At 41.5% G+C, this 27,615-nt stretch overlaps 1 protein-coding gene across 1 annotated transcript in view; it reads left to right on the top strand.

Annotated features, from left to right (window-relative positions):
* Window positions 1–27,615, top strand: part of C2CD3 (C2 domain containing 3 centriole elongation regulator) — a 49,507-nt gene that overhangs the window by 7,542 nt on the left and 14,350 nt on the right. Inside the window, exons 8-25 of the mRNA XM_035570392.2 lie at window positions 45–205; window positions 2,160–2,375; window positions 2,828–2,940; window positions 4,605–4,723; window positions 5,774–5,896; window positions 7,579–8,040; window positions 8,946–9,097; window positions 10,505–10,748; window positions 11,299–11,482; window positions 12,494–12,674; window positions 14,416–14,588; window positions 15,602–15,719; window positions 17,035–17,303; window positions 18,148–18,237; window positions 19,568–20,188; window positions 20,828–21,145; window positions 24,493–24,631; window positions 26,072–26,139. Of these exons, the coding sequence (XP_035426285.1) occupies window positions 45–205; window positions 2,160–2,375; window positions 2,828–2,940; window positions 4,605–4,723; window positions 5,774–5,896; window positions 7,579–8,040; window positions 8,946–9,097; window positions 10,505–10,748; window positions 11,299–11,482; window positions 12,494–12,674; window positions 14,416–14,588; window positions 15,602–15,719; window positions 17,035–17,303; window positions 18,148–18,237; window positions 19,568–20,188; window positions 20,828–21,145; window positions 24,493–24,631; window positions 26,072–26,139 (3,751 nt within the window). The remainder of the gene's footprint in view (window positions 1–44; window positions 206–2,159; window positions 2,376–2,827; window positions 2,941–4,604; window positions 4,724–5,773; window positions 5,897–7,578; window positions 8,041–8,945; window positions 9,098–10,504; window positions 10,749–11,298; window positions 11,483–12,493; window positions 12,675–14,415; window positions 14,589–15,601; window positions 15,720–17,034; window positions 17,304–18,147; window positions 18,238–19,567; window positions 20,189–20,827; window positions 21,146–24,492; window positions 24,632–26,071; window positions 26,140–27,615) is intronic.

Below are 27,615 nucleotides of genomic sequence, written 5' to 3'. Positions count from 1 at the left end.
ACAATGATGGCTAACTTATTTTACACGCATTATTTCCATTTCAGAAATCAGACTCCAGTTTAAGTGATTTCCTCAGTGATGAAGATGTTAACCCTTCCAAAGAAATGGGCAAGACAAAAACTGTGAAGAAAGCTGATTCTGTGAATCCACAGAAGGATTCTAGTGCCTTTGATCAGGATCAGAAAGTGACAGAAATTAAGCCCAGGTAAATAGTTGTGACTCCTTTAGCAGCACCTTGCTTGTAAGCTGCTGTTAGCAAGAATGTTATGCTATGCTTATGTTATAACTATGTTATCACACTCTGTCATTATCACACAATTTACTGAATAGACATTTTGGTGGGGAATTTTAGCATTTCTGGAAATGATAGAACCCAGGAGTAGCTGTATGCTGTTACAGAAACTGTTTAAAGAGGTGTAATTAGAGAGAATTGTGAGTTTGACAAAAATGCAGTAAGCCTAATAATATTTTGAACTGTCGAAATAGAAATACTAAGATCTGAGCGAGCCTTCTGAACTCTCACCCTGTCTCTTGGAACAGTAATCACTTTGTAACCTTCACCATAAACCAGTCCTTGTGCTGAAGAAAGCAGACTCCAGACCAGCCTTGTACAGTTCTGTGGCCTTGTGTATGTATCAGAACAGCTCGCATCCTGTGATCTGTCTTTGCGTAGCATTTCTAAGTGTACAAAACATGAATCTACTTTACAGGGACAGAGTTCACATCAGCAGAGCATGTTTCACTGCTGCTCTGTGTTCTCTCCTATATCTGCAGTAAGTAAATTCTGACCTGAGCTAAATTGCATTCTTTTTTTTCCCCAACACAGAACCAATAAAACTGCAGAATATTCTGGGATCAAAATTATTCTTTTTCTCTTGTGCTTTGACTTTCCTCTAACTTGGGTGAGGAAGAAAGTTCATTTTTGTTTTTTTTTTTGTAGTCAGGTACACTTTTGGCTTATCAACTAATTACAAAACCGCACATGCCACAAAGGAGCAAATGTCATGTAACTTAAATGCAAACCAAAAGCCTGAAAGCCCTGCTATTAATCACAGAATCACACTATTGTTAATATTGAAATGCACTTTTTGAGATCATCCATCTCAACCTCCTGCTTAGACAGAGTCAGTTGGAGAGGTTCCCCAGGGCCATGTCTGGTCAGGCTTTGAATATCTCCACAGGTGGAGACTCCACAACCTCTCTGGGCAACCTCTTGCAGTGTTTGACCACCACCCTCACAGTAAACAATTTTTTTCTAGTTATGATCAAGCTGTTTCAAAAAAAGCTAATTCTTATGAGATTTGAAATGGTATTTCTTTAATGCTGAATACATTTTAAAAGTTTATACAGATTGCGTATTTCCACACGTTTTGTTTAAAGAAGTAAAAATTATTCTAGTTATTTTATGTAATTTACAAAAAGAAGCAGTAGCATTATGCTTCTTTGTTTGCTAGTTTGCATGCATACGTACAAAAGATTCTGGATTCTAACAAACAGACAGGAGAATCACAGTAAACAGTGAATTAGAAGTTTCTCTGTTTCATGTGTTTGCTACTGTGTCCTTCAAAAATCTGGTTATCAAGATTTACTAGTACAATACCAACAAGTATTAAGGTTTGGGTTTTTTTTTGTCCTAATACAGCTCCAGACAATTATTTCTGAAACTTTTCTTACAAATGCTGCTGTTTTTATATTCGAGTAAAATTCATATCTCCAGAGGTGCCAGTACAAAACCATTTACAAGTCAAGTTTTAGAAATAAACTGTGAGATTTTGAATTATGACAAAAATCCTGTTGCTGTTCCTCTGCAGCAGCGATGGATCCAAGCTGTTTCTTCTGCTCTTGTTGTGTAGGACATGAAAAAGAAAAAAAGCTTTTGTTTTCAAAGAGTTCACCTACAATAAGCATCTGTCAAAACTCCAACAGCATGGAACGTGCTTTTTTGATCGTTTGTTTTAAGTAATAGACCCTTGATACTGTATATGATATGACTTCTGCTACAGAGACCACCAAATTTGTTGTAAAAGGTACATTAAAATGTGTATTTTAATGATTCATGAGCAGTTTCTAAGTAATATCCCGCCAAGCTACAGTTTTCTTTTCACGTAGTCATGTTAAGAATGTTTGTGTAGACCTGATTCTCAGTTTTGTCTCTGCAGCTGCTCTCCTACTAGACAACTTGTTCCTCTGGATGTTGGCACAGAAGAAGTTCACGTCGCTTCCTTGAGCGTAGACAAGTTGGCTTTGCTGGGCAGAATACACCTGGCCAGAGTCATCATTGAAAGCTTGAGAATCCCTCCCGAGAGCACCCAGATTACACCGAGAAAGAAAAGTTTAATGGGGAAGCCTCCAAGGCCTGCATCAGTTAATAAGTGGTAAGGGGGATTGTTTCTCACCAACTTCTTACCTGTGCCTTGGAGGTAGATTTTCCTGAGGTCTGTTTTGTCGCCAATTTTACCTAAGCTCTTCAGGCTTCCGACATAATCCCATTTCTCTGGTCGTCTCAGCAAACTGTATGCTATAGATTTCTAAAAAGTAGAGATGGGGATAATTTGCCCTGATGTGGTCTCACTTCAGGCTGTTGTTTCTCGTGTTTTGGAAAAGTACAAACGTGCTTTGTGCATGGCCGTACACTGCAAACAAAAGGCATTTTTAGAGGAGAATCTGACTTACACATAACCCATTGAAAGAATAAAATAGTTTAATTCTAAGATAATAGAGTAACTTAATAAATTGTGAATACAAAGTTTGTCTGCTATGTTTGGGTTCATTATGTGCATTAGACTTCAGCTGGAGTGTGATCACCCATTCACTTTTTTATTCGCAGTACCTTCTTCGTTGAGTACCACTTTCCTGTGGGAGCCTCCAAGAACGAAAAAGGACAGGTCTCCGTGACAACAGAAGTGATTCGAATAGCTTCAAGTAAAATCACTGACGGCGGTAAGACCGTTATTTTTCCTCTCTTTTATTTAGTCTTGTTGATTGTGACATCAGTTAGAAATTAGTAGCATTTTCTTAGGTATTTTCCTTGCTGCATGAAAAATATTCTGTTTTATATCATGATTGGTGGCACGTCTACGAACAGAGTTAGTGCACTGCAGGTAGTGGAATGCTCCTCTTTGGGAAGAGATCATTTTTTTTTCTTCCAAGAACTAGTCACATTTCTTTTCCTAGGGACAAAAATAGCAGGTCAGTATGTCCATTCCTTCGTGTCAACGTAAAACCCATATCCTTTCTGCAATAATACTTAAGATGACAAAATACTTTTATCTCAAATAAATACCTAATTCCTCCAGGTGCTGAAATATGTCACGTAACATGCGAGAGCTCAGAGAGTCTCCTGGATCCAAGAGCCCCTAACAAGTCCTACGCTCCAATCAGTAGATGTTCATCTCTTTACAGAGTTACTGCTCCTTGTATCCCTGAGAACGTTTTAGTTTACATTTCTGTCCTTGATGAGCAGAAAATGATGCATGAGCATCATTCTGTGCCCAGTCTTCCCAGAAACTGGAATTCCAGAGTGATTTTCAAATGACTTTTCCATATGGTCATTCATTGGCTTCGCATCTTTCTGTATTGAATTAATTCTGAGTTCTCCACCTGCGTACAGACAAAACTTCTGAACCTCGGCTGTTTGTACCACAGGGAGAATACAGGCTCCTGCGCTTTGTCTTGTGTAGGTAGATTCCAGCTCTTTGGAACTTAGAAAAATTGATGAGGCCAGAAATAATTTGAAGAAGCCATCTAGTCGATCCAGTGTACCCTCATTTTTCCTGAGAGCTGCTTATCTCATTCATTCAAGATCCTGAATGAGAGAGATTCCTTAGCCTCCCCAGGCAAACTATGAAAGTTCCTTCCTGTCGGCAAATTTTTCTTACATCTAACCTGAATTTTTGTCATCACAAGAATACTTATTTTATTCATTGTGAACAAGGAAAGCACACTACTTGATCGCTGTTAACTGTACTTCTTGTTCTTCTCTTTTCCAGACTAAGCACCAACCCATTCAGTCTTTTCTTGCAGATAATATTTTTCTCCTGAACCTGTGATTATTCTTGCATCTCAGCTTTTGACTCTGTCTTTATTCAAAGTGAGCCAGAACTGCCCTCCTGCTATTTCCTGGCCGTAGAAAATGAAGAACAGTTCAATTTGGGCTTGATGTTACTAAGTAATGCACAATTAGATGATCGTGTTTATATCGGAGGAGTGATTATCTCCACAAGAAAGCCTATTAATAATTAATCGTGAATATTTGTTGCTCCTCTGAGAGAGGAAAAAAAGTTAATTACCCACTGACTTGCAACATAATTTAATAGGTTGAAATGTTGAGAGATTCTTTTTGAGGGTTCTAGCAACAGCTCTTCCCCTTTCAGCTTCCAGCCCTTCCTGATCTCTTATTCTGGCAGTTGGGCAAATGCTCTCTGCATATTTGTCCATCATTGCCAGAAGTGCTGTCACTTTCCCCTCCCGCCTCCCGAACTTCCCGTGTCTCTATTCACCCTGCATATTTTCTGCAGAGACTGAAGATTTCTCTGTTTCTGATCCAGCTCAAAAGACAGGTATTGATCCAGCTAAGAGCTCACAAGTCTCTGTCTTCCTTGCAGTGGTGAAATTTCAACAGCGGTTTGTGTTCCCTGTTCGTTTCGGTGGAACGATGATAGAGCACTGGTGGAGCTCTGACCTTGCCTTTAAAATCTACATGAGAAAAAGCACCCAGAAAAAGGTACTTGTTAAAAGTTGCTTATACTTTGTGTCCTGAAAAGCGAAAAAAAAAAAACACCTCTTGGTGTTTCAATTTCCTCCAGACAGTTATGCACACAGAAGTGGCTTCTTTAAGTCTTAATGCAATGCTTCTTTTCAAGTGCTGACATCTCAGCCATCAGAGGCAAAACGGGCAAAAGCAACGTGGCTCGACCGAGCAGCTTTTTAACCAACCATTGGAGGGGTTAGGTAGGGAAATGACACCGTGTGCAGACGCTGTAAGTTGAACTCAATGCTGTTCAATCTTGTCACCCAGCTAAATGATTTTCTGAGTTCAAGACTGACAAGCAAAAAAAAAAAAAAAGCCTTTCCCTCATCCTTACAACTGAGCTCTTGCTGTGGAAGCATATCGGATCAATTACAGACATGAGTCTTCAGAGAGAGCACAGCTCGTTTAGGTGCACAGACTGAGTGAACGTGGGTGCACTTGATATCGTTGCTCTGATCAGGGTAAGGGGAATAACGTGAGTTGTGAGAAATCGGCGTAGCTTGTGCATCTAGGAAAAAAAAAAAAAGATCTTTATTTTGGGCAAATAGATGCAAGTAACCATATTTGCATAATCGTCTGCGTGTGTTAAAAGTCGGCTGTTGGTGTTAACTCAGCCTAGGTTTTGTTTTCATCACCACCAAAGATATCTGGTCGTCAAAGATATCTGCCCATCTGTTCTGTAAGGAGCTTTTCTTTTAATGGATTAATAAATCGTGTCTTTAAGTAGGGAAATCTTGCTCGGTAATGAGGATTTGGAATGTTAATTTCTGTATTAATCTGGAACTGTTTACTGTCGGCGCTGCAAGAATTTTCCTTACAGTTTTCCTAGTGATACTTGGAACTGGAACTAAGGGAAACTTTCCTACAAATCCTTGTTGGTACCACTAATGGTGTCAAGGTGGGGAGGGTGAGTGGCTGACCATGGCTTTCCAGCTCTTTCGGAAGCCTTTTGCTTCACAATATGCCCATAGTTGTTTAGCCCTGACGGAAATCTGACAAAATAATTTCTTTTTCTCCCCTCAGCCAGTGGCCGTTGGCTCGGCAGTGCTTCAGCTGTGCAAGGTTATTCAGTCGGAGTTGCTCACTGTCAGCGACGAGATACCTGTGGAAAAAGAGGGAGATCAGATACAAGTTGGACCACTAAAGGTATGGTTTTTTGCTACACACAGCTAGAGTTAAACCGTCCGCTGTTACTGAATTTGGCCAGATGTTCTCTCTTCTTTTTTTCCCCCCTCTTTCTTTCCTGTTAATTTGCCCAGGCCTCAGATATGGAAGTTCGTAAGGCCAATACAAGGCAACATGAAACTTTCTTTTTCCTTGGGGTTTTTGGAAAAATATTTAGCACCTTCTCCAAGTCTAAGGATTTTGGTGTGTGAAGTTCCTCTGGCTGCAGGGTGAAACAAGAGTCAATAAGCTAGGGCTTGGGTACAGAAACCACTCTGCCAGCAGACTTTGAGTGGCTCAGGGCTGGCAGGTTTGGCAATATGAGAACAGGAACGCTGCAGCTCTGTGTTCCTTAGCTCCACACGTGATATGTGCTGAGGCCTCTCCTGCCACAGAGGCCTGATGCTCCTGCCTTTGGTAGCACTTTCTCTCTTCAGGAGTTGCCTTGAGCCAAAATTTCTTCTAGCAAGTTCAGCATCTGATTGAGGTGTAACAGTTCTGCACAGCACACTTGAGAGGTTTGCCGCTTCTGAGGATAAAGAGCCCTCTAGATTAGTAAACGAAGGGTGAAGAGAATATTTGGAAATCTTACATTCAGAGCTCCTCAATTATTCCGAGAGAACCTGAGCAAGGATTGGTTCTGTCACTTTGTAGTTCAAGGTGTGCCTGATGTTCTTTGTCACGGGGGCCTGTGAAACTTGTCGGCCTGCTTCCAGAGAAACTATTCAGCTGAGCAGCCAGTAGAGGAGCCACAGGAAAGTGAAACACAAAACATTGAGGTTAGGTGTGGGAGGAGTTCACTGATGGCAGGAGAAGAGAAATGGCATGTGGTACAGGAGACAAGGGAGCAGAACAGGATGTGGAAGGAGGCGTTGGAGGAAATTAGTGAAACAAAATTCAATACAAGAACTGATGGAAAGGGAAGCTAATCTTTATTTTTAGGAAAACTGATTTTGGTCACTCTGTCTCTTAGATTTCACCCACTCAGTGTAATACCTACCTATCATCACCACGTGTGTCCAGCTATTCTGGCCAGGGCATGGAGGACAAGGGATGTCAGCTAAAGAGTCCACATCAAACTTCTTTGGTTGTTTCTGACGGGTGGTCTTGAATGCCTCTTCTTTGGATGTGCCTTTTATACCCTTCAGCAATAGATACTGTTTGGGATCTTTTTTCCCCAATATCTTGTCTCATTCCTCCTAATTCTTAGGCATTTTTAGAACTTTCGATTCTTGAGTCTGATTATTTTGTTTCCTTTAACTGGGTATTTTATGGCTTGAGTCCTTCCTTTCTTTATCACGCTGCCTTATCTTCTGAGTTCAATTTGTTCTTCATCCTGTCTTGTCACGTGAGGAAAAAATAGGAGCCCACGGAAGGGCAGGAACTTAGGGCCAGCTAAAATCAGCAAGGAAGGTAAAGGTGAAAGAACAGTGAAAGAGAGAAACACTTTTTTCATAATTTTCCTTGAGCAGCAATTGCTGTAACAAGGTTTATTTTGCACTCACAGCTGTAGCTTGTAGCCAGCTGTATCTAAAGGTAAGCACTCTGGGTGATGATATAACAGTTCTGGAACAAACCACGCAGTGCTTTGTTCCTGAGTTCATGTTGCAGTCTCTTGTCTTGGCACATCTTCTGATCAGCTCGATTTGCCTTTTTCAATACAGGTGTCGTTAGAGCTCGCTGCTGACAACAAGGACTTCACCTGCACCGCTGCCAGGTCAGCAGTGGCTGCGCAGCAAGTCCCAGCGCACGCCGTAAGAAGTCCCCGGCTGGAAATCCGGGAGCCCAACAGGAATGGTGTAAACGCAGAGAGCTGCGTGAAATTTAGCAACCGTGAGGACCTGCAGAAGACGGGAGCAGCCAGCACGAATGTTGGGTGGCCACCACGGGCTGTATCAACCTCTGTGGCCCGTAGTTTGATGGCACAAACACCTGCATCTGAAGATTACGGGTTATTGCTGCACGTGCTGCTGATGGTGCCTGATGGGAAGGATTTCATTGCTGAGCAGTACGGGCTCCACACTTCTTGCAACGTGTATTTAAACTGCAAGCTGCTCAGCACAGAGGAGGCAACAAAATCTGCTGTCATATGGGGCACGACACAACCTGCCTTTAATTTTTCTCAGGCAAGTCACCTTTCTGCCATGTTAAACTGATTTAAATGTGCTATTCCACACCGCCACCTGTTTCAAAGATGGTTTTATGTATGTAGGAACCTCTCTGCTCGGCTCTGTCCAATACACTAAAAGTATTTTCAGCCTTGTTTTGGCTGCTTTGCACAGTTTGAAATGCAGCTCCTAGAATCACCCAAGTAATAAATGAGACTCAAAGTACAAAAGAGAAACAGTTGGAGAAGTTTAGGTTAAAACTGGGCACAAAATTTGACATCTCCTTTCTTCTGCTTTGGAAAGAAAGCATTGAGGACGGCATCCTAATATGTAAATCTAGATTATTTTTTTTAATTTTCTTCCATTCCTTGGCGTTCTCTTTCTTCTTAACAGGTTTATCAGCACAGAAGTGTGAGCTTCTATCCTAACATGGGCCAGAGCCTTCCCCCAGCAAACAGCAGAATTTCAGATATTTAATAATTCGAGTTTGTGATGTTTTTCTCAACATATTTCCTTGGAAAAGTCAGCATGCTCAAATGCATTTGTTCTGTTTTTAGCAATGCCTAGTGATTTGTGAGACTTCTCGCTCTTCAACTGAAAAAGTGAAATGTACAAACGTAGCACAAGAAGTCTGAAATAGTTGTCTGAAAGGATTTAGCTGTGGTTTAGTAAGTAGGCGTTAAAGTTAAAAGCAATTGTTCTTAAGGTAGTGTGTGATCATACGTTAAAGTTTGTATAAATTGTGTTTATTTTCCTGGCTACCAGTTTTCTGACACTTACTAGGCAATTTAATTTTTCATTTCCACTTCTGAAGCACACAGTTCTGCACGCTGTGGAAGAACACAGTGCTACCGGAACTCTCTGCACGAAGCAAATAACTTCGAGTGTGTTCCGTGTCCTGATTCTGAATTAAACTCTTCCAGGTGATGCCTTTTTCATTGACTTCCAAGCACTTGGAGCGGCTGAAGAACAACGTCATGATTATCGAAGCATGGAACAAGCTGGGAAGCCCTGGCAGTGACAGGCTGCTGGGATTAGTGAAGCTGCCTCTTCATCAGTTCTACGTCTCATTCAAGTAAACAGCTTTGCTCCACGTTTTAGTGGGTCGGAAGAAATCCTAACTGATGCTCAGGGAAAGAAGAGAAGGATGGCATCTGAGGTGTTGCGGGAGGGTTCTTAGCAATGATTTGTAGCAAAAGGCGTTTTTGTCAAGCTCGAGCTCCCTCTGACGCTTCTACACTGATCAGTGTCTGAATAAATTATAGTGTACATTAATAATAAACAATAAATTATAGTGGTACAGAAATAGAAGCAGGCAGTGAGAAATAGACCCTGCGCTGCACCAGGCTGGGATCCAGGTTAACTTGTGGAACTATGGAAGAGTAAAGCTACAAGAGATCAAAGTGACTGCCCAGGAAAAGTGATTCCATGGGTGATTTTCCAAGGCTGTGACTGATGGAGTGATTTTGTTCTTGGTTCTGCTCTGCCTGCATCCAGTCGCTAGGGATGCTGCCAGTTTGCGTGGCACAGGATCGTGCTCGTGGTGTCAAAAACCTGCCTACTGCACGTGTTAATTGTTATTTTATCCAGTGGGTCTCTCCAGAGCTCTTTGTTCTTTTTGCTTCAATGTTTTGGCTTCTCGTTCAGTCAAATAAAATACCAGATTAAAATAATTTAAATTAATAGCAATACCGGACAGAAAAGATTCTTTCCAATGGGCAGGATTAGTTCCTTTTATTTTGGTCAGACTAGTCATAGGTGGAAATCAGCTGGTGCTGGAGCTGGCTCGCAGCTACATTATTAATTGTTAGTGTGCCATTTGTTAGTGGCTGGTTTTTTTGTGTGTTTTTTTTTGTTGTTAGTTAGTTTGTTTGTTTGTTTGTTTGTTTTGTTTCATAGTCATAGAAGGGTTTGGGTTGGAAGGGGCCTTAAAGCCCACCTAATTCCAACTCCCTGCATGGGCAGGGACACCTCCCACGAGACCAGGCTGCCCAAAGAAGCAATATATATATATATATTTTGTGCCTCTCTTTTGCTTGTGTGTATCTTCAGTGTGTTATTAAAGGTTTTTGCACTTCTTCGGGAGATTGTCCGCATCCCTGCTTGTCTTTCTGCCCAAGTCCATCTCCAAAGGCATACAACTACCTCATAAAAATCATGTATGGCTACAGTAAATTAATAGAGGTCTTGTTCCAGTTCGCCACCTTGCTCACAGATCTCTAGGCTGGCTTATGATTAAGGCCACTTTGTTTTCAGAGGGCTTTCATTGCCAGAAATAGCCTTTTCCAGTCAGCAGAACATGGAGCTGGGCTTTATGAGGGCTGTAATGTGATGGGGCTGAATTCTGGGGGAAGAGAAATAGATTGGTCTCTGATTACATTGAATGTTCCATCTAAAATGAGTTGTGTGATCGTGATCAAATACAGATGGCTCACTCTCAGGCTTTGTTGTTTGTTTGTTTGTCTGTTTTAATCTGTTGTAGGGATCCAAAGATTTCCCACCTGCTCCTGCAAGCTCAGTATCCCGTGGTTGCTGTGGACAGCTACATGCCCGTGATAGACGTCTTTACCGGCAGTAAAAGCGGAAGCCTGCGGGTCATTCTGGCGATGGGGTCAGCGGATCAAATAGTGGCACTGCAAAGGCTAAAAAATGAAGAAGGAATGGTGCCTCCCATCACCCAGCGCCCTGCCCACTCTCTGGACCCTCCTCCCCCAAAGCCCACAATGGTATTGTTTGTTAAATTCCCCTTATTTGTTTTACATCGCTTATATTGCTGCTAAGGACACGTGAAAAGAATTTTACCTTTGGGTTCATTGACAGACCAGTCATCCCCAATCTTTTTGATTTTATAACCAACTTTTGTTATGGATGATCGTGTTCTGTGCAAAATTGCATTGTTTGTACTCCTTTCTCGTCTGCTTTCTCTCCAGTCTGGACATTATTCCCCTTCTTACTGCCCTGCATGTCCACCCCTTCTATTTACATGACAAATGCAGTAAAAATAATTCTAGAAAATCTTGATTTTCACAGCCTAATTCTGTACCATACAGGTTTTGCCACTACGTTTGGGTTGTATACACATAGACTTCCAAGCTTTTTATGTGCTGTGGTTTTTGGTGTCTGCAGGAAAAAATACTATCAGGCTTTCAGCATTTCTGTGAGCTTTAGGGAAAAAATGGCAGATGTCTGAGCTTCTTAGAATCTCATGTTCCTAATCCTTGTGTGCTCTTTCCTAAACAGTTTTCCTTTCCATGTGCATTTTGTTTGTTTTATTAGCTGTTAGAGAGAGAAGGGGAAGAGCTGATGGAGCACGTCTTTGAGATTCACGTGGAGAGCGTGAAAGGACTCACCCCCCTGCAGTCCACAGTGTGGGGAGAGGCTGACTGCTACGTGCAGTACTATTTCCCAGTTCAAGAGCCTGGCTCTGGTGCATTGCAGGGAACTGAACTGCATGAGGATGGTAAGTTTGTTTTATGACACCTCCTTATTTAGAGCTTTACTTAAATATCTCCTCAGAGATCAGCTCAGTACAGGTAGTGACCTTCTAGTACTTGGGCTAGGTCGCTAAATTAAAAGCTTGCTTCAGCTGAGGCAGATGGCAAAGTTTCCAGCAAAAAAAGGTGCCTGGTGTTCAGTCTATTCACGCAGTACATTTTTGAACAGCTTTGCAGGGAATACTAGGACCATGTACGGTTAAATTCAGCAAAGACTTTACATGCACAGTCCTTCTGAGATACTCAATTTTTATGGGTACACAAGAAAAGACCACCTGTTTTAAATCCTTGGGAGTAGCAAGGAGTATTTAAATAACTGCAGTTGTAGAAAAAGACTGTGGTGGCTCTGTGTACTTTAAATCACTAATATGTATTTCCTCTGAAGAATGACAGTGACGTTGTTCCATAGCAACTGCTGTGGACTGTGTCAGCTTCCAGCCACATTTAACGATAGTTTGCAGCCCGCGTCTCACAGATTTGTGGGTGAATTGCTCGGAAAAGAATTGTGAAGTGAAATTCAGAAGAGCAAGCATTTTGTCAGGAGGCTTTAACATATCGTCCGTGGGTCCTGCCTCCTGAAGGACTGCAAAAAGGAAAGGGCTGGAACCCACTAATGCAGACAGCTGAAGCGCTAGGATGTTTCTGTGCCTCATGGTGTGGTCTGCACAGAGGCTTCCTGCGCTTCCACCAGCCAAAAGCAGGGAGTTTCCGTAGAGCATTATGAACAGAGCAGTTTTGCTCTGATTTTGGCCACGCTTTTTAGCACGTATGTGACACTGCATGAATGTGGCCGCATTGCTTCCAGGTCCAGCACTGCTTTCCTGTCCCTACACAGGTCTTCCCAGCACTTCTGATTCTGTATTAACTTGCCCAAAACCTGTTCGGGTGTTTGAAATTCAGAACGTGATTGTCTTCTGATTCTCTGCTTGGATTTGAATTCAGCGGTGGCTGTTTAACCAACTCCGTTTGACTCGTAGGCATCAAGTTAAAGCCTTTTCGCACAGCAACCGCTTTGTGCATTCCCGATCCTGTCTTTAATGATGAGCGTCACCATTCCTTGTTGGTTCCTGCCGATGTCCCAGTTCAGAGGCTCCTGGTCGGTGCATTTATGGCACCTGGAACAGTCGGAGGAGGAATCCAGTTTGAAGTCTGGTGCAGGTACAGCATAACATCATATTCTTTGTAGATGTCACAGCAGTACAGATGGAGGCGTGTCTGTTACTGAAAAATCTCTAGCTATGGTTATTGAATAGTAAGGGAAAAATTGGTTAACTCGTCAGCATCTGGTGATGAATAGCTGCATTTAATATTGTTTAAGACATTTGAGCCTTTTTCCACTAAAAGTGCTGATTAGCCTTTTCCTCTTAAAAGCTCGTTAGCAAGCGTGTGCTGGCTAATAAAGCTGTAACAAGGAAAGGGTAGCATAGGGTAAGATATTTTGTTATTTTTTCCACTTTATTACCAGCATAGTGGTCTAAAAACAATGTTGAGATACTTGGCATGTCCCTGGCAATATGATTGCATTGTTTTGGTCTTTTTCCCTAATACAAGTCACTGGCTTCAAGAGAATACACCGTCAAATGTTTACAATATATAAATATATGTATTGTTTTGTATTTCTAATATTCTTCTTAGATGATTGGAGAGTGTTAGCTTATGTTTGTGCCTATTTGCACAATGTTTCGTGATATAGATAAGATGAAATTGTCTCATTTAAGTGAAGTTCAAATCATGATTTCTTTGGCAGCTGAAGCTAATTACTAGTAACAGAAAGTAGAGAACATAAAGATGGACAACTTTAGAAAAGCCTAATTAAAATAACTGTCATCTGTTCATTCTGTAGGAAACGAGCCAAGCTATTAAAAATTCCCAGGTTCGTTATTATATGCTGGATGTGTTCACATCAGTGTTGGTAATGACCAGAGCAGCTGAAGTTACAAATTGTTAGTACCTGGCATCTCAAATACACATTCGTGACTTCAATTTAATCTTGCCCTAACCACTCTCATATGTTGGCTAGTAGATTTAGGCTGTTTTGGTACAAAGGAACAAATTACTGAGCTGGAAACTTTTTGAGAATTATGTAGACATCTTCTTGCCAGCTCGTAATATTTGAAATGAAAAAAGCTTGCCAACAGATCCTAGTAATTAGGGAGGAGCTTAGATACTGATTACAAGATTCCAAATCATAGAGTTCTTGCTATGACACTAGCAGCATCTTGAATTCCTTCTAGAAGCATGGGAGGGAAGGAGAGAAACCAGCAGGTGTACTACAACAAGATATTGGGGCTAGAAGTCAGGCAGTGCTCCACCCAGGACTCAAACAGTCTATTCATTGCCCCAAAACGCAAAGAGAAACCCGAGTCTATGTTACTACCACGTTACTCAGTCACTGCTGCTGAAAACACAGTGGATGCCTTTCTCCTGGCCTCCTGGTTCAGTAGATACGATGCCAAACCTGGTTTTAAGCTGAGTGAAGCAGAGTAGCACAGTTAGAAACTGTCTTGAGTCACTTTATACACTAACAAACTGGCACCACAAATCTGTTCCGCAAGTAACATTTTGATTTACTAACAGAAACTGAGAGTGGGGAATATTGTGTGCTAGATCCTTCTCTTGTTTTCCTTTGGGATGCCAATTCTGAGTAGAGTTTTTGCTAGTTGCCTGGCTAGTACAAGTGTACATGTTTAGCATTATCTACTTTGAGCACTTAATCTTTTTTTTTTTTCCCTTGGGAATTCACTTACATGAGTTTATCCCTTAGCTATCAGGAGTCTAACAGGTCGTGTTTGGAGACACGCAAAATAGAGTGGACTTTTGTGTAGTTTTGAGAGAAATGATGATCACTTTGTCGTTGCCCAAGCAGCATGACTGACACTGCTCCTTTGTGTCTTCCCAGGTATTACTACCCAAATGTCAGAGACCAGATGGTTGCCAAAGGGACCTTGCCTTTGTCGCGGCTGTGTGCCATGGTGACTATGCAGCATCGTGAGCAAATAGACATACAGACCTTTAATCTTCCGTTGGTCCCGAGGACTGATTCCTCAGAGGAATTTCACCTGCGGTCTTCAGGTAAGGAACGCTTGTGTTTTTTCACTCGTCTATAAGATGAGAGTCTGCGTATTCACTGCCAAGATAAATTAATATGTACTTGTGTTGACAACTGATAGTCAACCAGGGGTGTTTTTCCTCCCAGATTTCACTGGACCTAGTGAGTCAGTGAGAAACATGAGCAACCTCAAAGTCCTAGCAAGTTTTAGAAAAGCCCTTCCTATGTATTGACCTGCTAAATTGCCAGATAAGCCACAGTTAGGTTTCCCATGTAAGGTAAGGAATGGGAGGTCTGAAGGAGGGCTGTGCGTGGTATTTCGTATGAGCAGAGACATCTTTCTGTTCTGCGGTAGTTCTTTCAAATAATACAAACATCAGCACTGGGAAGGCCGCTGAGGAAACCTCTATAACCTCTTTCCATCAGAGGTTTAGCATTAACTGTAAAAATGAAAGGCAGCTTCTTGGAAAAAGTGGCCATAAGAAAAATGCAAAGAAAATCTGTGGTCGCAGAGGGAATTCAGTATACTTCAGTTATTTTGTAACAAATTAGCCACGTCAGAAAACCTCATTGAAGCTTTTGTCACTGCAGTGCTATTAAAAAGATCTGTTGAAGCACTGCAGTAATATATTTAAAAACTATTACAATAAACGCACACATGAGGGCGCGTCTGGGTTAAACAGGCCGTCCTGGTTTTACTATGTCATAAATTTGGCAGTGAGAAGAAGCCATTACGACCGTCTGATCCGACTGCCAGTAGGTCAGGCTGCAGGCTGCAGTCCTTAAAATCTCCTCCTGTGCCTCCAAATCTTTCGTGCCTCCTGTACCAGCCCGTAAGGAAGCAGAGCACCTTGCACAGCCAGTTTCAACAATCTTTGATTCCCAGCTAAACCTCTCTGTTTTTTCCATATGGATTTTTTAATGCATTAATAGAGTAAATTTTATATTAAGAGTTACAACTGAGCGTTGATTCTCTTGGATGCAACTGTACAAAAAACTGACCATTTCCTTGCTTTCTTTCTTTCACTGAATCCAGGCTTGCTTGATGTGAGCGTGAGATACCACCGTTTTGTGAAAACAGCAGGAACAACCGCTCGGGCTGTTTCTCTGTCTGTACAAATACACAGAGCAGCTGGTTTGCAAGCAGCAGCCAGGTAAAGCCTAGCCCTAAAAGAAAGATTACTTTTTTTTCTCTTAAAATAACTTTATCTGGAGGCAGCAGGCTGAAACATTAGATTAGAACAAACTGTAACTGGCCAACTTTCCATCTGCAGAGGCCGAGATTCAAACTGGGTTCTGATCAGAAGTGAAAATATTTTTATACAGTGGTTATTTTTGTCCCTTAAACTGCAGAACAATGTAGTAGCAGTCGTACTACCGCAAGCTTGAGACTGTAATATTGAGAATGAAGTAGTTTAGACTTGCAGTGCTTTAGCAAAGCGAAGAGCTGGGAAAGACATCATGTGGTATTCTTGCAAGCAAAGCTCTAGCCATAGCTTTTGGTCCCTCAGCCTTTTGTGCAGTATTACTTCCTTCCACATTTTTCTACACTGAAGGGTGGAATAAAATGGTGTCTGTGTGGGCACTGGATCTTGGTGTTACTGATGCTATTTAAAAGCTAGCTAAGACTTGTTTTCTTGAATTTGACTGGGGAAATGTGGGTAAACTAACTGGTAGATGACAGATCTCTTTTCTCCAGAAGGCTGCTGCTGTTACTGCACGGTATCACATTAACTTAATTCTTGAAAATTGCACATTCTAAGTGTAAAATAAAAAGGTGGAAGAGAGGGAGTCAATTCTGTAAGCTAAGAGAGGATGACTCCTCTTGTTCTAGAGTATTGCCCACTGATCTTTTTTTAGTGTTGCTGAGCTCCTGATCCTAATTAATTCAAGTAGAGTCCTTACAATGAAGATCACTACCATATCATGCTTGAAGAAGTTAATTCTGAATGACCTCCAAGCTCTTTATACATCAGGTGTATGACCTGAATAATACCTGGGTCTGTTCTATTGTAAAACACCCCATCTGTTAATTTCACCTCCTTTTGTTTATCAGGTATAAAAATAATTTAGCTTGGCCATTTACTTCCTTCTGGGGTAGGTTCTCTGGGAAGTTATCCTACAGCTTTGTCTACAGTATGGGATGTTTTTCAAGGTGCTGAGTACTTTCTCAATGACTTTGGTCTCAGATCCTGACAAGGATAAAAGCACAGCCACCAGTGTTGGACCTTGTCATAGTTACTGTCATCATTTTGTATCTTTTCCTACTGTATTCAGATGGAAAAAAATGATGAAAATAATCTGCAGCAAAAACCTATTTTGACTTAAAATACAAGTTGTTTTGTCTCATCTTTTTTTGCCACAAAGACTTGGAAGCTTTGTATTAATTGAATAATTAATTGAAATTCTAGATTTCTTGTACTTTACATTCATTCTCATCCTTGTTTTCTTTTTGCATACTAAATGAAGAGCTGTGGCAGAAAAGAACCCTTCGGTCCAGTACTATGCAGGTGTGGGAGTTAACGCTTATGTCTCTGTGCACCTCTCCTTCCTACCTGAGACAGAGAGGCGCAACACACAAGCTGTGGCTCGTTCTTTCTGCCCAGACTTTGAGCACCACATAGAGTTTCCTTGTAACCTCATCATCCAGAAAAGCAGCGGAGAAGCCTCTTGTTTGGGAGAGCTCTTGCAGGCTGCCAATATCGTCTTCTCTGTCTACCATCAGAACGTCAAGTCAGGTAAGGAGGAGAAGTGATTATAATGACTAAGTGTAGTTGCATAATGATCCAGTCCTTTAATTTTCAGTGTAGGAGACAGGCTATTCTGTGCAGTTGCTAATAGATGTAATTACCTAAATGGTCTTCAGAGAAGGCTTTGGGAGGTACTGTTCCCCTTGCACAAAGAGTTAAGGCTTCCAATGCTCCAGTTGATCAAGATCACCTTTTAAATGAAAAGATAACAATTAATAGTAATAGTTCTTAACTCTTGAAGCACACTGGCTTTGTATGTGTGTGTCTTATTGCCTTCGCTTTATGAACGAGGTAATGGAGGTTCAGAAAAACGACAGCTTAAATCCTCCAATGATCCTATGTCAGATAAGCAAGATTCTTTCATAACACAACAACATACTGTAGAATTATTTTGTGAACAAAAGTTATCTAAAGATGACATTGTTTCTTACTTCTGGGGAAGAAAAGTCAGAAGCGGCATGTAGAGTAACTGTGTAGTAAAGTACACCGCTAGCTCCCTACTGATTACTTAGTGCTCACCTGTGGAAACATTCCCCAAAAGCTTCTCCAAATTCAGTGGTGGTGGAGCACGTATCCTGTAATTAGTGTGCGTTGGGAACACTTACAGACAAGCTTTGTTGACACCCCTGGTTCTCACTGAATTTGGCTTCATATTTTCTGCACCGTTTGTTTTTTTCTTTTTCCTTTTTTCATGGGTTTAAAGTGTTCCCAGTATGACAGATGAGCTGTTTGCTGTTAAGGCGATACAGCTTTCTTTCAAAGAAGACGGTCTGAATAGCTTCTAAATCTTGCGTTCTAGCTTGGTGTATTTACAAAATTATTTGTTTTCCAGCCACTGACACATTGGCAGCTCGGACATCAAAAGATTATCTTCTTGGGACAGTTACAATTCCAACCAGAGACCTACTGAGAAGAAGATCAGGTAATGCAGCAGTGTTACGCTACCAATGTTCCGTGTACGTGCTATTGTAATTGCTTAAAACAATTTTGATTCCTATGGTGTTTTTTAGACTAAAGTTCTCTCAGATACTGCACATCTTCATTAAAAATCCTGCATTAGAAAGCTCATAAATGAGATGTTGTTTGAAGATCAGTTTTTAGGGTGTAGGATCTGACTGTCTTGTGCATTGAGTACAACTTACACTGCTAGCATGGATTTTTTGGAAACTGCAAGAGAGCAGCTATTTGCACCTTATTAAGAGTAAGGAACTGTACAGACTAGAAACTGGAGACACTTATACTCATCAATTGACAGCTGAACTGGCTGAAGGAATATTAACCTGCTTAATACTTTATTTGGTGCTCTTCATTTTCAAGTTTAAGATGGAAAGTTTAAGAGTTGTAGCGTTCAGCGGAGGACCAGTGATTACTTTTGAGTTGTCAAAGCTGGAAACAAAAGCTTAGATTAAAAGCAGTTGAATTAACTTTTTTTTTTTTTTTTAAACTAAATGTAATATACAAAGTAACACTAGATAGAAGAGGTAAAGATTTTGTAAGATACAAACTAACACCAGATAGAAGAGGTAAAGATTATGTGTAATATCTTTATTATCCCTCCCACAGATCAGGTTGCTCAAAGCTCCATCCAACCTGGCCTTGAATGCTTCCAGGGATGGGGCATCCACAGCTTCTCTGGGCAAGCTGTTCCAGTGCCTCACCACCCTCTGAGTGAAGAATTTCTTCCTTATATCTAATCTAAATCTACCCTCTCTAAAGCCTTAAACTCCTTGTCCTGTCTGTGCACTCCCTGATAAAGAGTCCCTCCCCATCTTTCCTGTAGGAAATGATGTTTTCATTACCATAATGATGATTTTCATTAACATAATTATGTTTTCGTTATCATCTTGTTAATTTCTGCTTTAATTTCAGTGTAGCACCCATTTTCGCCAACCGTGAAGTCTTTGGTTTATTTCTAAGAAAATAGGAATGGAAATTTTTAAGAAAATCGGAAGAGAGGAGGAAAAAACTGAGAATGCCTGATTTTATAGTTAGAGATTCATGGGATATAGTTTTATTGTAAAATGAGTATCATTAATGAAATGGAAAGAAAAACGCGTTTTGGATCAGCGCTACCTGTGTGGTTGTCTGAGGTCTAACAATTTGCTGCTTTTTCAGGCTAGAAATGAATTCCAAACTCACAGGAAATAGACGCTTCGAGTACTGGTTCTTGACTGATGACCAGAGTGCAGAATTTTTTTTGCTGACGTTTTCAGAGGGTAGGAAAAGTCTAATTATGATCTCTTCTCCTGAAGGTATTACAGGCTGGTACCCCGTTACCCTAGCTGAAGATGTAATGCCTTCACACCGCACAAACATCATGCAGGCCGTTGGGGGAGGACTGGAACTTTCTGTGACTTTTGCTCATCACGGTGACAGAGAGCGTGTTTTGGAGGCTGCGAAGCTTCTGGGATGGAACAGTGAGGAAAGCCCTGAGGACAGTTTGGATGAGAGTGACGAATGGGATCAGAGTGACAGTCCAGTGGCTGTGACCGTTTCGACCCCAAGGGTGTGGCTGCCTGTGCACTGCGTGCTGCTCGCAGGGCAGATGCACCTGAACAGAAGCACCTACTGCTACCTCAGGTATAAGCTATACGATCAGGAAGCCACGTGGACTTCGCTTAGGAGGCCAAAATTGAGTGACGACGCAAAGAAAGTCACGGTGAACTTTAAGAAACCAAACAAAGTGACCCTCAGAAGGAGCCAAGGGCTGATTTGGTTCTTCAGGGAGGAGAAACTAGAAATCCAGGTGTGGTGGGCATATGGTAAAGAAAATGATGCGGAAAGACCACTTGATACAGATCGTCTCATTGGATCCGCCTATGTCGACCTCGGAGCGTTAGCAGAGAGGTCAAGGAAAGCGCTGAGCGTTGGTGGTAAGTTCATAAAGAACGTTGTCATGTTCTAGTCCTCTTTACTGATGTTGCTTAAATCCGTAGTGAAGCAAAAAATGTACAGCTTTGTTTTGTCCTCGATGCAATACACCCTCAACTCCTCTCATCGACGATAAACAAGGTTCGGATGCGTGCCTCTCTGGATTCAAAACCTAGCAAGCTTAAATGGGTGCAAAATTGGTAGCAATGATCAATAACAATTAGCCTAGCTGGATTAATGAGGAATGTTCCTTGAGAATGGCAGTTTGGGCATCGTAATAGAGTGAGAATAGAATATCTCAAGAAGGCTGAATGTTTGTAGTCAGAGCAAAGGACTAAGCAAGAGAAGATCATGTGTGTATGCAGAGGCGCTCTTCACAGGACTCGCAGGAAGTTGACGTGTTTTCAGACAGCAATCTGAACTACCAGTGAGAAAATGAAGTGCACCATTTGGAGGTTTGGTCCTTATTTTTACCTTTCCAAGCTGATATTCTTCACTGTGTGATACCTGGCTTAGAAGTTACATTGAAAATCAAAATCGTTCTGCTGAGAGATCTTAAAATAATGAACTGGGCCAACTTTTTCCAAGATCCTATCCTTTCTTTCTCTTCTTTAGCTGGTTGTTTGTGAATTCTCTTCCAGGAGTTTACCCGTTGTTCAGATGCAATGCTGCAGACCTAGCAGGGGCTGCTGTACGTGTTCACGTTGTCCTTTCTTCCACTTCTGCTGCCCTGACCAGCAGACTTCACTGTGCTGAGGAATACAGCAGTAGTGAAGATGAAAGCACAGAGAAAGCACCTGACCCGAGCCAACAGGTCGCTGAAAATCATTGTCAGAATCTGGATATCGTAAGTTCAGAAATCCCCAGTGAGAAACCACAAGAAGGCGACGTGGAGTTTCTGGAAAACACAATTGCTGTCAATATCCTCGTGGAAAGAGCAATGCATCTAAGTTTAAAAGGTAAACCACCACCACCTCCCTTTTTGTTGGTGGTGGCTTTGTTTTTAGTTTGTATGTGTGTGTTTTTGTTTGGTTGGTTTGCTTCCTGGGTTCTGCTCCTTACAGGTACTGCAAGGAGCAATTTACAGACAAAAAGCCCAGGAATTTTCTTCCATCTTACTCCAGCAGTGAATGAATGCAGCGGGTTTTGATCTTGGCTCGCAGTATTGCAACCCTGAGACCATTGCATCATAGAATAAGTAGAGGGGAAGCAGGAATTTAAACTATTCAGCCCCTCTCTATTAATAAAAACCAAAATATAAATGATATAACGTTCACTGTTACAGATGACAGCTGAATTCTGCAGTTAAGAATTATCTGAATAACTTAACCCCGAGATCCTCCTGTCTCAAAGACTCTTGCCAATTTGCATTTTTAGCATATAATCAATTTGTAAAGCTGGCTTATTTGTGCTATCTGGAGGCTGCCAGCCGCAGCAGAGGAAGGGCAGTGTAAGGGCAGAGCAGCCTGAACTCCCCCAGGCTTGTCGCTCTGCTTCTCGCTCTGTACGGTGGGAATTACAGCGAGGTGGCTGCTCACTGTGCTGAGCGTGACCAAAGAATTCCCTTCGCTTTTAAATTTATGCTAAGCATATTAAAATATTCCTTCCTAGCGAGCGATGTTTGCTTCTGGATGTGCAGTGAGGTAACGTGGCGAGTTTCCAGTTTCGGAAGCCTTGTTTGCCTCAAGTTGCAGTCTATAAACGAATCTGGTTTATTAAAGGTGAGAAGTGCCTCGCCCTTCACCTTGGGCACCTTTAATGCTGCATGACTTGCTCACTTTGTGTTTGCTCAGCACTCGGAGTGATCAGGTCTCTTTCGGACCATTACAGATGCAAATATGCAGTGTTACCAAATATGAATAAGGGACTGACTCGAGGTGAGCTTACTGGACACGTCTCCCTTAAAATCAACTAGTTCGTAGTCCAGGTGACGTGGCAGAAAAAAGCCCTCAGCATTTTCTGGCATGTCACAGCTAAGAGAGTCAAAGAGAAGCCATAATTTAATTCATTCTGATCCGCAGTGAGCCCCACAGGTGGCTTTTTTATAATCAGTGATTCTATAATCCTTTGGAATTCGTAGCCTTTGGAAACTTGATGCAACATTATTTGCCACTGCAAAGTTTTGGGAGTGATAAGGAGGTGTCTTTTGATGGTGTACACTATGGCAATGTTTCTGTCTTCAAACGAATTACCTTCTCTTGATATTTTTAGAAGAGGCAATGGATACACTGGAACAGTGCATATATATAAGCTGGTTACAACAAGAATTTGCATTCTTCAGGATAAAAATTGCATTACCATGTTACAGATAAAAAGGCTAGAATACGTTTCCAGTCCAGTAGGTAATGGATGTTAAACTTCCTGCAGTTTTGGAAGAACTACTTAAGACACACGATTTTCAAAAATTGAGTGAAGTTACAAAATGTTTTCCCAAGTCTCTTGATATTTTTTGGTGTTCTGGAGTGACTTTTCCTGTTTTTTTCTTTTTTTTTTTTTTCCATCTTCCAAAAATACAAAGAAAAGAACCTACATTTCATAACGTCAGAAAGGAATGAAATTACTTCTACTTTGACTGCAAAAATTGATTATTATTATTTTTTTAGGTCTGCCTTTACATGCAAGAGCCGGTGAGCTGGTCTAGACAGGTCCTGCTCGTTTCTCTAAGCTGATCTCACATAACCCACGCCTGTGTTTGACTTGCTATGTCTATCGTCTTGCCAAACTGAGAGGAGTTCTGTGTGGCATGTTTTAACTGAAGCCGTTTTTCATACTAAAAAATAAAATTTTTTTTAAAAAATCCTCTTCTTGGTTAAACCTTCACGGTTAAGGGATAATAAGTGAGCGGTAACTCCGTAAGCTACAGCAAACCAATCACATTTATTTTCATGGCGAATCAGACTGCAGGAGAAAAGAAATTTTTGTAGTTAAATCAGATTCATACTCATCGGTTTTGATCATTCTGGACAGCGAAGTCTTAGAGAAGTCCAAAGCCACACGCAGAGTCCTTGGAAAGCAGAGTTGAGGAAGCAATCCGTAACAACAGGGCGGTATTTGGTGGCAAAGTGTGACCTTGTTTCCCCTTGGCTAAATCCATTTCTCCTAGCAGATTTTGCCAGCTACCAATTCAGCATCTCAGCGGCTCCATCAGCAGTAAAATGCTTCTACAGCTCTGCAAGCCAGAACACGCTGCAGCAAATTAATCTCGCTAAAGTGACAGTGACAAAGAGGGTCCGAGCCTGGAGGAAGGGTCGCATGCAGAGGGGAAGTAGCAGGGAGGTAGAAATCTTCTGATTCCTTCTCTGAATTTCCTAAGTGCCTTTGCATGTCACCGTCCCCCACAGAGGCCCTAAGCCTCCTTTTTGAGCTGGAATTCAGCGCGGCTGACTGTATAATTTCTGCATCTTTCATTCAGTACTTTCTAATCCATAACATCCAGCGGCATCTAGGGAATATCGAGCTCCATCCCTTAATTTGATCTTGCGTTCCTCTGATTATAAACTTCCTGCCTCTAAGTGCAAGCACACCCAATTGTATCGGACTAGTTCATTCATTACCTGTTTTCTCACGACTGTTTTCCCAGCTTATTTCAGGACAAATGAGGGAGAAAGTGGTCATATATCCAACCCTGAACTGTGCCTATGCAAGGAATTTCCTAAAGCTTTCATAGGTGCATTGCAGAGTGAATCGCATCCCTAGTTGCTCAGCTCAGCAATCACAAAGATCCACTTTGGGTATGGAGTAAAACCAAAGTATTTAAAACCAAATTAAATATTTGCTAAAGCTACTTCGTACAACTTCAGCTGCTCCCTGTGTAGCTCCCCGGGCTAGGGCATGAAGACGATTTATTTTTCCTTCCCTATCTTTGATGTTTTGACCAAAATATTAAGGCCTCATCTGCACGAGATTGTTTTTTTCTCAAATTTCCTACTGATGCAGTAGCAGGGCTGGTGGGAGCACACAAGCACTTTCTTAGGAATCGAGTGCTGGAATAGGGTCCCAGGGATCTGGGTATTATTCCTAGCTTTGCCTTTGACTTCTCAGATGATCTTGGGCAAACGTTTTCTCTGTTCCATCCTTAAATATTCCGGTTTCTGTCCTATAAAAGGTTCGTGTAACGTTTGCCCCTTTTTGTAAACATGAAGTATTTTCAGCTCCACCAGTGAAAAGGAGCATTTCCTAGATGGTGAATTTATTTGTTAATGAACAGTTTTTAACTGCTAATCCTTCCTTTACTTCTTTCCACAGACGTTATTAATAAGCTTTTTATCCTTTGGACAAATCCGACTTTAATTCTGTGTAATTTCAGGGAGTCCCCTAACAGAACGGGAAGTAACAGCACCCAGCAGCTGCGTGACGTTTGCTGTTGCTGGCGCGGATGCTCCAGTAACGACTTCGGTGATAGAAAACACAGACTCGCCCGTCTGGGACTTTCAGCAGCAAGCAAGGTGCGTGGTGTGGACTCGCACAGACGTGCTCGCAGAGCCTCGGGGTCTGACAGCCAGTGGCTGTGTGTGAAAATAACACACCCAGTTAGGGGCGCCTTTCTGCTTACTGCTTTATTTCCCGCTCATGGGTGTTATCGGCTGTAAGCCTAGACTCCCTTTCATTCAGAGGCTCCAGCTTTTGATCCTGCGAGCTCTAAAAGGCGCTTTGGCCAGCTTTGAGGAGCAGTCTTGGTCAGCTTCTCTCAGCTACAAATGCGTATTTCCATGTTTTACAATTGCCACATGCTTACCCTGGGTAAAAAGTTACGTGAGGAAGCTTGATCTTAAAGCTAACATGAGGAATGACCTGCACTGAACCTTGGCTGCACTGTGTTTTTGTGGCTTAAGACCTTGGATGAGTCAGTTTGTTTCCACTCATCCCTAGTTTCTCTATCTAGAGGAAGGGGCTGGTAATGGCTAAAGGTCTCTTGGGAAGATACATAAAGACTTGATCCAGTTTATTGGCTTTTTCTGTACATTTTCCTTTGTTTTATGCTTAGCGAACTGGCAAATCAGTACAGCAAACACAGCTCAGACTGAGGTATCAGAGCCTAGGTTGGAGCAGGTGAATTGACCACTCCAAAGCACCTCAGCTGATCAATTTGTACCTTGTAATAGCCAGTAATAAACCTGTGTTTGCGATCTTGTTGTTTCTCCAGAGCTTCCATACCAAATCTTAAATTAATGCCAAAGCAATAGCCAAGGGTGTTTTCTAAGCGAGGTGAAACAAGTCAGATACAGGCAACAGGAAAGCTTATCTGGTTTATTTTGTCCATCACAAAATGTTTGCAAATCACTCAGTCACTCCTGTGACTGCACAGGAGTGGGCTTTTCCTACCAGACTGCTGAGTTGGGTTTTTGGCTTTAGGGAATTGTAATATGAAGGTGAAACCCTTGAAAGGCAAATAGCTGAAGATTAAAGGTTTGTTTCAGAGGTTGCTTATGCCCCAACTCATATCTGAATTGCTTTAAGCAACTAAAAGCTGCTCCGCTAAGATATTTTCATTTCAATGTTCAGGGTTTGGTTTGGTTTGGTTTTCCAGAAATCAGCTTTCAGATATTACAGCTTTCAACATTAACCCCAGTGTTTTGCTGTCTCTGTACTTACTGAGTCATGAGACTGTTTCTCTTTCCTAAAATTCCTTGTGGTTTCCATGTCCTAACTTTTAAATCTACGGAAAGAGTGAGGAGAGGGAAATATTTCTTGAATAATCAAAAGCCCAAACCACGTAAGATAGTTATGCTTTTGAGGACTTGGTGATTATTTTTTTTCTGCTCATCACTCCAGGAAGAAACTGACTTGTCTGGGTAGATACAGTGTCACTGAATCTTCAGAGACATTTTACTGTACTTGATCTTTTTCCTACTTCCCATAACGAAATATGATTTTCTTCTTCACAGATTATCCAAAGAACTTCTGCTGGATCCACAGCAAACATTGGTCTTCAAAGTGTGGCATAAAGCAGCAGGTAAAATTTGCAGGGCTCTATTGAGAAGAGAGTTTTTCTGCATCCCTTTTCTTGAGTGACTTCAAGTAAATTAAAGAGTGGAATTGTAAAAATATTTTTGGCTTTGCACTAGAAGAATACTGTAGATAAATACACATTGATTTCCTGCCCCTCAGCATCCTTCTTTTCCCCATTAATCTTCTGGCAAGGTTTGGTTCATTTGCATTTCCATTTTTTAATTTGACAGCATTTTAGAGGCTGGATTTTCCTACTGAACATACATTCTTTACTGTGTTTTTCATCTGCTGTTGCATTCAAATAATGTTGTAGTGGCAAGGGTATGTTTTAAGAATTATTTTTGTGTCCAGTATTAGCAGTCACTGGGTCAGCTGGAGGCCTAATAACAAATACAAGCTTTTTGTAAGCATTTTTACTGAACCTTCTATGTATTGTTAAATGATAAAAGTTACTGCTAACGGGTCAAATTGGTATTTGCTTGTTTTGCTGCTAGCCCAGATACTCCAATATTTAATGGATACCAGCCCAGCACATGTTTAAAAGTCTGTGTGTTTATTGTTGGGAAGACAGCCCTGCTTTTTCACTTCAAACTGCTGTGATGTGAGCTTTAAAATCTGGATCTTTTCCCCCATTTCTTTTCATGTATTAAAGTTCAGCTGGCAGAATTTGTGCTTCAGAACTAAACTTCCTGTGTTAGTCAGCCTTTCTCTGCGTTATGCAGAGTGCCGTGTGTACACAGCGATTCTCCTGCCAGTCCTTCTCCCTGCCTTGGTCTTTCATTGTTTCTGCGGAGACATTTTTAGCTGAACGTAACTGCTAAGATAATCCAAGTAACATCCTCTTCTTGGGTAGGATTGTTTGTTCTGCACTTCAGATAAATTTGCAAGACAGAAAAGACGAAATGTCGCACAAGAAACGCAACAGCGTAATGCCAGTGGGCATTTTTGAAAGTTTAGGCAACACGAGGAGGGAAGAAATGTGAGTTTCTGAAGTGAGAATGCAATTCTGGAGGCAGAATGCATTTGCTGAGGTCATCAGATTGGCTTTCAGGTTTGTTTTTACAAGCCTCTGGCTGTCTTTTATTTCTAGCCCATTTTCAAACTGAATGTTTTTCACTTTATTATAACCCTTTGTTAACTAGTCCGCCTGATAAAGTGTTAGATAGGCTGTGAACTACCTTCATGTCCTTCCTTACACCTGCAGCAAGGCCCCTGTTCTGCTGTGAGCTACTTCAGTGTCAGCATTCAGGTTATCAACAACTACAGTAGGGACAGACATTTTGGGTTATCTGCAGGGACAAAGCTGTTTTAATTGCTTGAAACAATTTTTCCTTCTCAGCCAGACACCATAGGTATCTTATATTTGTGTTTTTACCAGCCTTCAAACTAAGTTGCTTTTTATTTTCTTAAATCCTATTCTTTACACCACTTTTTTTTTTCACTCTTTTCTTTTTCTTCATCTCATGAGAGCTGTCAGAGC

This window comes from Cygnus atratus, chromosome 1, assembly GCF_013377495.2.
Source record: "Cygnus atratus isolate AKBS03 ecotype Queensland, Australia chromosome 1, CAtr_DNAZoo_HiC_assembly, whole genome shotgun sequence".
In the NCBI taxonomy this organism is placed as follows: domain Eukaryota; kingdom Metazoa; phylum Chordata; class Aves; order Anseriformes; family Anatidae; genus Cygnus; species Cygnus atratus.
This window is presented reverse-complemented; position numbering and strand designations above follow the sequence as displayed.